The sequence below is a fragment of the Vigna unguiculata genome, chromosome 11, assembly GCF_004118075.2.
Source record: "Vigna unguiculata cultivar IT97K-499-35 chromosome 11, ASM411807v1, whole genome shotgun sequence".
In the NCBI taxonomy this organism is placed as follows: Eukaryota; Viridiplantae; Streptophyta; class Magnoliopsida; order Fabales; family Fabaceae; genus Vigna; species Vigna unguiculata.
This window is the reverse complement of record NC_040289.1, coordinates 4,081,926-4,090,625: the sequence shown is the minus strand read 5'-3', so window position 1 is coordinate 4,090,625 and position 8,700 is coordinate 4,081,926. Positions and strand designations below refer to the sequence as shown.

The 8,700-nt window shown below is 27.4% G+C and overlaps 1 protein-coding gene across 1 annotated transcript; it reads left to right on the top strand.

Annotated features, from left to right (window-relative positions):
* Positions 1–363: 363 nt before the first annotated feature.
* Positions 364–4,675, top strand: LOC114170108 (MLP-like protein 43). The gene is made up of 2 exons (XM_028055595.1): positions 364–593; positions 4,246–4,675. Exons 1-2 carry the CDS (start codon positions 407–409, stop codon positions 4,515–4,517), a joined length of 459 nt encoding a protein of 152 aa, XP_027911396.1. The 5' UTR covers positions 364–406; the 3' UTR covers positions 4,518–4,675.
* The last annotated feature ends 4,025 nt before the right edge of the window (positions 4,676–8,700 follow it).

The window sequence follows — 8,700 nt, the reverse complement described above, 5'->3', positions numbered from 1 at the left end:
GATTTAATTCAATTCAAACTTGTTTTACATGTAATTTTATATATACAACACCTAATGTAAAAGATTAAATTCAGGACTGAACCTAAATCAGTGATGCACATGTTTGTATAACTTTGAACATCAACAAAATCATCAAAAATATCTTCGTTGGAGTTAAGCAAACTCCTCCTTTCAACCTATAGAGTAGACAATATAGCAGATGTTAACCCCACATTTAAAATTAATAATTAAGTTGAATTAATATTGGGACCCACAATTTAATTGATGAGTAGGTAAATTAAAGACCCCACATTTTAACTAGTGTTGAGGAATGGGTAAACTAAGTTCTATATAAGTGGAATATGGTCTCGCATTATTCTCACCATCTTTTTCATCTTCTTCTTTCCATTTCTTTCTTAATCTCACCATGACACTTTCTGGCAAAATCATCACTGAAATTGGGGTTCATGCAACTGCTGAAAAGTGGTTCAACCTCTTCGCAACGCAACTCCATCATGTTCAAAACCTAACTGATACAATTCATGGAAGCAGGCTGCACCATGGTAAAGATTGGCATCACAATGACTCCATCAAGCACTGGACTTATGTCATAGGTACAAAAACTTCTAATAACTCTACACATCATTCTCTCCCTCACTTTTAATACACTTCTATATTATAACTAATTCCCTCAGATTTTTACTTACATCTGTAAATATATAATTTTTATCAGTAAATAAATATAAATAAATAAACAATTGGATTATTCTAATCCATATATAAAATCTATAAAAAAAATTCTATTAACACAAAACTTGTAAAATTCAAACAATGAAGGAACTTAGAAATGGACAAAAAAATACTTTAAAAAAAATCATTAATTGAGCATGGAAATCCTCAAAACATCTTTTTTTTTTTATCAACAAGAACAAATATATTAATAGGAGTAATATGATTATCCCAACCCAAATAAAAAAAACAAAGAAGGAAGAGAAAGAAAAAAACTTGAGTTTTGGGACATAAACTTGATCTACCACTCTTGATTAACTCTATTGGAATGATTTTTATCTCTTAAGCTTTAAAAGGTTAATTGTTGCTAGTGTAAGCCTTACACCCTAAATCCTACATTATAAGGTACGTAATATTTGTGCACGATGTATTATATATTATTTTAGAATATGAGTTTAAACTTATTTGAATACTAATGTATTCAACTTTTTGTTTGGGACAAATAGTTGGTTAAATACAACAAATATTAATATGGTTTTTTAGTATAATAAGAAAAAAAACATAACAATTTTAGTACATCTTTAATTTTGTTAGTTTTGTTAATAGTTAAGGTAGTTGAGTATGTGTTTGATGTTCAATAATTATCATGTGTGTTTATTTAAGAAATAGTTTATGTTATATAAAACTAACGTGAGAGGACCTACTAAGGATATTAAATATATATAAAAAAAACATGGGTTAAAAGACTAACTTCATGCTTAAATAATTTTTCCTTTCATAGATGTACTCGATCATTAACAAGTTAAAACGAAACTATCAAAACTAAAGTTTTTGTATTAAGTTTTTTTTTTCGTGATGACAAATAATTAAGGTATCAACATAGTTGAGATATAAAGTTTATAAAAATATCTAACATAACCATAACCGTATTTGAAAAAGTGTTTTTTTTATTGTAATAAAAACGAAATAGTCCATACCTGCCATATCAAATCGACTATTCACCTAATCTTTTAGAATTGTTAGAAAAAAAATCAATATAAATAATAATAATAATAATCATAATAATAAAAAAACCAGTAATAAAATAGAGATAAAAGTAGATAATGTCAAGCGATTCTTATCACAAACAATAACAATATAAGATAAAAATTGAAAATAAAGAAAGAATTGGAAGGAGTGTGGATTGAGGCACGTAGAATGTGTATATGTATTCCTAAGATACAATAACTTGTGAGATTGATTGAGTACAATAAAAGATATCTGAACCTTATTACGAGCACCAATGTGTTAAAAGAAATATAAGACAAAAGACTAAAATGAGTGTTTTATATAAGTTGTTGCTTTTGTTGTGTACTTCCTCGTGAAAATAGGTAGCATGTATACATAGAAGAGAGTAAAATATGATTAAATTGTAGTAAACATGATTGAATAAAATAGTAATTTGTAATAAAGTTATATGATTGAATAAACATGTATGCAACAATAGGATAATTTTTTTTATTTTAAAATTATATTAATTGTTTCTAACAATCCCCACAAAATTAAAAAAAAAAATATAGAATCTTTTAAAACAAAATATTGTATTTCATCATAAGGAACATTCCAAGTTTGATCCATACACCTATAAACTTCCATCTTCCACCCTAGAAAATGCAGAAACTTAACTAGGTTTTAGTAAGCAACACATACAATATTGATGTTCAGATTAGGTTCTAATCAATGGTAGCATGTTACACTCTTGTGCATGTATCTCATTTCATGAACGTCACTTAAAGACTTGCACATATCTCACAATGACGGACCCACATCACGCTAACTAGGTAAATCTTCAAAGGATGGTTTGTGACTCATATTCCAATAATAATTATCATTTGGTTTATTAAAATGTATTTTAAAAAGTAAGCATAATAATGCACATTTGTTTCTCTAGTAGATCAAGAAACAACAATTTGTTTAGCCGGTTTCCATGATACTACAACTCCACCCAATGAAAAAACATAACTGGTAGTTGATTTTTGTGTCATTAAAATCAAAATCCAATTTGTATTATAGTATACCCTTCAACAATCTCAAGAAATTTCACATATTCAATATCATAACTAGAAGAATCACAAATAATATTATCATTATAAAGGCAAAACAATATTAGATGTATTAGAAACAGATTTAGTCAATATATCCTTTAAAGGAGACATCTCTAGATTCCATAATAGTATTGTAAGAAATTTCAATCATTAATTTTTCTTTTCTTAGTAAGAGGTATATTAACATTTGCAAGAGACCCTCACACTTTGGAATATTTTAAATGTTGTTCTCTTTTCTTCTATAACTTATAATGAGTTTTATCACAAATTTTATAAGGACCTCTTTCGAGAATATGACAATCAAAATATAAAGTTTCATCTCATAATTTTAGTCAAGACAGAACTTATAGCATAATATTTACCATATCAAATAAAATTATTGTTTTTTTCTTTTAGTTACCCATTTAATTCAAGTAAATTAGTTTTTTTTTTCATGTGTGTATAGAAAAACTTTCTTGTTTGTTTTGATTGAACACATATTTCACATGTGAGCTTTAAATCAATAGAAGATTTAGCAATACGATTAAGAGATACCATTCATCTAATAGAATTTAAATTTATGTGACCTAATCTAGCGTCCCACAATTTCATTTGTTGTTATCGACAGGAACATTTTTACACATAATTTATTTTAGACTTGGTAGTGACTTAATCATATCCATGAATACATAGTATTATCTCTGCCTTTTTCAATAAAAAGGAGTAATGAAAATAAATTTAATAGAACTTTCTTCTCTAAGAATGTTAAAAAAATAAAATAAAAAACAACAAGACACAAATAAGGATAAAAAGAGATTGATCAAGCCAAATAATTCTTATAACGAAAAAAATAAGAATATAAGATACAATTTATAAATAAAGAAAGGATTAGAAAGAGCGTAAATTGAGACACGCAGAATGCTACCCTTAAAGAGAAAACACCCTGGTTACACAGAACAAAATGTGTTCCTCTCTCAAAACACAACAAATCGTTAGATAAACCGAGTGTAGTGAAAGATCTCTGAACTTATGAAGATCAATATTATAGAAGACAATATACAAGACTCAAAATAATTTTATATAAGTTATTGTTTTTGTTGTGTATTTGCCTCATGGAATGGATTGTATTTATAGGTGAAAGGAAGTAAAATAGAACTAAATTGTGATAAACCTGATAAAATAAAATAGTAATTTGTAATATGATTAAAAATTGTTAATCCATAAATATTATTTATCCATAAAATTTGTAGTCCTTAAAAACATTAGTAACCTTAGGACAATTTATTTATATTTTAAATTGTATTAAATGTTTGTAACAAGAATAAAGTGAAATTCTGAGTTTTTTAAAGACATGAACTAAAGCTAAAATATTTATAATTGAAAAAAAAAATGTTATGTATAAATGAATTATTTTTCATTGTACGATTCTTATACAATGATTCTTTACTGGTATTAATTGTTTGTGAAAGAACAGATGGTAAGGTTACAACATGTCATGAGAGTATTGAATCCGTTGACGAAGAGAAGAAAACAATCACCTACAAGGTATTCGGTGAAGACATCGAGCACAGGTTTAAGGGTTTCAAGGCCATATTTGAAGCCATTGATAAGGAGAATGGTGGTGCTATCGTAAAATGGACCATTGAATATGAAAGGCTTGGTGAAGAAGTTGATCCTCCTTATGGCTACCTCGAGTACCTGCACAAATCTACAAGAGACATCGATGGTCATCTTCTGAAGGCATAGCCGCAAGAAGGAAAGTAAGAGAATGAATAATGGAGTTACTTGCCCTTAAAATAATGGTTGTCTTGTAATGATGTTGGAGGAGAAGTGTTCTTATCATATAGGTCTTTTGTATGAAGAGAATAAATTTGGATATGCATGTTAATTAGTGTTTGTGGATTGTTCTCTCACCTTTTCTTCTAAATCCATTAAATCAATCTTATATCTTTAGATTATTAGGAACGAGATGTAAAAACAATTTGTATCGTTAGACAATCAACAGATAAAGCCCGCAACGGGTAGAAAATGAATATTATAAATGGATACCCACGGATAGGAATGGCAACAGGTCGGGTCGGGCATGGATAGTGCCTACCCGCAACTCGACCCGCAAAAAAAATCCGTCCGTTACCCGCCCGTTTACCCGCCGGGTATCCGTTTAAAAAATACCCATGGATATTTTTAAAACCCGCGGGTACCCGTGGATACCCGATACCCATAAATATTTTAAAAAATATGTATTTTATAAATTTTTTAATATAAAATTATAAAAATAAAATATAAATTAAAATAAAATAAATTATAATTATAATTATAATTAAATTTGATATAATAAAATATATTGTTAATTTTAATTTTAATTAAATTTAACTTAATAAAATATAAATTAAATTTTATTTTTATTTTTTTGCGGGTAACGGGTACCCGCGGGTACGAATAGTATGATACCCGTACCCGACCCGTTTATAAGCGGGTATTAAAATATTCGCTACCCGCTACCTGCGGGTAGTAACTATCCGTCGCAGATTTTATCCGCGGATATCCACGGGCGCGGGTATTTTTGCCATCCCTACCCACAGATAACGGGTACACGTATTTTTTATACCTGCATTCGCATGTTAACGGGACAGGTATGGGTATGATAATATTCATACTCATGAATACCCGTATCTGCTATACTACAATTTAAATTAAGAAAACATGATTAAAATATTAAAATATTGATTTTGAATGGATTATTTTTTATCATTTGATTCGAAGAAAAATTTCATCTCGTAAAACTGTCATTCAACACTACTTAAATGGATTATTTGGACTTTGTTTGAAATTTATGAATGTTATATACTATATTTTATTTGAATTTATGTTTAAAATATGTTGTTAAATATTTTAGTTTTTTTATAAATATCCGTAGATATTAGTGGATATTAAAAAAAAGATATGGATATCCACATAATGTATACTAGCACAGATATGGTGGAGGCGGATACGAAACAGATATTTATCCAACGACTCATACCATACCCACCTAGTTAACATCTCCGATCTTATCACTCCTAATTAGTTTATATATATATATATATATATATATATATATATATATATATATATATATATATATATATATATAAATGAATGTTATGTTTCGTTAAATATATACCAACTTCTATGTACATATTAAATGAGTAACTTAGAAAAAAAAATTAGACCTAAATATTTATTTTTTGTCTCGTTTTTATAATTAGGTTTGCATTGTCAAATCTTCGCCAACACGTACAAACGCATTAACGAGGTGGTGATGAATTTAATATGTGCACCTACTTTCAATAGAAACAATAATATAATGGTTAAGTGGAATAAAAGAGCTGATCCATGTCAATACCTTACTACAATAAAACAATATATTTTAAATTAGTTTAAAATAGGTTAAAATACTTCGTTGGTCCTTGTTTTTGTCGCAAAATTTCAATTTGATCCTCGTATTTTTATTAGTCTTAATTAGGTCCTCATTTTTGTAAATTAGTATTAATTAGGTTCTTTCCGTTAGTAGAGAACTAACACCGTTAAGTAGGTGCCACGTGTCAGCTCCTCATTTTTTTGAATTTTTTGAATTTTTTTTAAATTTTTTATTTTTTAAAAAAATATTTATGTCACGTGTCACGTCTGTATTGTGCCACGTGTCAATCTAATATGGTGACACGTGTCAAATTATTATATGAATCTCAATTTGGTCCTCATATTTGTTAATTTGATTTGATTTGAGTCCCAAATTTTTCTAAAAATTTTCAATTTCAGGCACTCCAAATTTAGACCAAATTTTACTTTTATATAATGTTATGATTATTTTTATTAAAATTGATATTTTTATTAAACATTTTATTAGACCAAATTGAGATTCATACAATAATTTGACACGTGTCACCATATAAGCCTTTATGAAATTTAATGCAAATTGATATGATGTGAAATTGTACTAGCTCAAATGGTTGAGAAAACGTGGTTATATGAAAGGACTTGGGTTTAAGTCCTAAATATGCTAATTATATGATATTTTAAATTGTGCATTATTTTAATGTTATGCTGAGAAAACACCTTGTTAATGACTATTGAATAGTCATTAAGCCTCCTTTATACAAATTTTCGTTTTAGAGAGTAAATAGGATTTTTACTCTAATAATTGGAGGAAAAAACAGTGGTAAGAGTGTGTAATACCAATGTGATGCCTTTGTATGATAAAAGTCTCTCTGTTACGCGTTTATGAAAAATCCCCAGAAATCGCCTGTCGGCACATTCAAAGTTGTCAGGCGACGCATGAATATTAACCCAATTCTGGGTTTTTTTTTTGTGATGAACTGCTTGGCGACAAGGGTGGCTCCGCTAGGCGACACTAATACTATACAAAAACGCTATTTTTTCATACTTTTGGCACAGCAGGAACCGCCGGGCACAGCTTTGATACCGCTAGGTGCCAAGCTTTGATTTTCTTGACGCTAGGCGCCACATAGGGATGGCAACGGGGCGGGGCGGGGACGGGTTTCACTATCCCATACCCATCCCCGTAAAAAAAATTCATCCCCATCCTCATACCCAAACCCAACGGGTATCAAACTTTTGTCCCATCTCCATCCCCACCGGGTAACGGGTATAATCTCGTACCCATACCCGTACCCGTTTACTTACTACTTTAATATTAATTTTAACTAATTTTTATAAAATAATAAAAATTACGGTAAAGGAAACATAATATTATCAAATATTCAATATTAGGAGTATGGTTGTTTCTTTGATATCAAATACTTTGAAATAAATTATAATTGTTTACATTTTAGATTAGAATACCAAATAAAATTTAATGAGAACACAAACATTTATTAAATTTGCAAACATTAATGAAACCTAGTTGATAAACTTTAAAAATATTTTTTAAAAAAACTATAAAAGAAAAAAATATTTTTAAAAAAATATAAAAGGAAAAAAATATTTAAATTAAAATATATTTTAAATGTTTGTTTACTTCAATTTTTTAAATTATAATGAATCTATATTTTATACACTAATAAAAGTTATAATACATCACTTGATCAAAATGATGCAAAGAACAAATAATAAACATAATAATTAAATTTTAACATAGATCTTGTATCTTTTGAACCACAATATATGTTGGATGGTGGTAAAAAAATATTCATGGCAATTATATTAAATTTTTATATTATAGTAAATAAAAATTATTTATACAATTATATTGAAAAAATTAAAGTATGATTGTAATGAGTTAGAAAATAAAAAATAATTAGATAAAATTTATCAAAATAGTATTCTACATGATGAAAATAAAAAAAAATAAAAATATTAAGAAATTATCAAATGTGTATCTTATAAACAATTTGGAGACTATTGGAAGTAATCACACAAAAAGAAACAAATATATAATTAAGGGTATGATAAGATGAAAAATATCTTAGAGATCTAAGAAAACTTTTCAAATATCAACATATATACTCAATGGTTGATAAAGAAATGACGCAAAGAACAAATAATAAACATAATAAAATTTTATCATAGATCTTGTATCTTTTAAACTCCAATATATGTTGGATGGTGATAAAAAATATTCATGACAATTACATTAAATTTTTATATCGTAGTAAATAAAAATTATTTATACAATTATAGTGAAAAACTTAAAGTATGATTGTAATGAGTTAGAAAATAAAAAATAATTAGATAAAATTTATCGAAATAGTATTCTACATGATGAAAATAAATAAAAAAGAATATTAAAAAATTAACAAATGTGTGTCTTATAAACAATTTGGAGACTATTGGAAGGAATCACACAAAAGAAAACAAATATATAATTAAAGGTATGATAAGATGAAAAACATCTTAAAGATCTAAGAAAACTTTTCAAATATCAACATAT

Excerpts from the sequence above, each read along its gene's own strand:
- LOC114170108 (XM_028055595.1), top strand. The coding sequence starts at position 407 with ATGACACTTTCTGGCAAAATCATCACTGAAATTGGGGTTCATGCAACT. Across the intron at positions 594-4,245 it reads GCACTGGACTTATGTCATAG|ATGGTAAGGTTACAACATGT; the intron begins GTACAAAAACTT and ends GTGAAAGAACAG.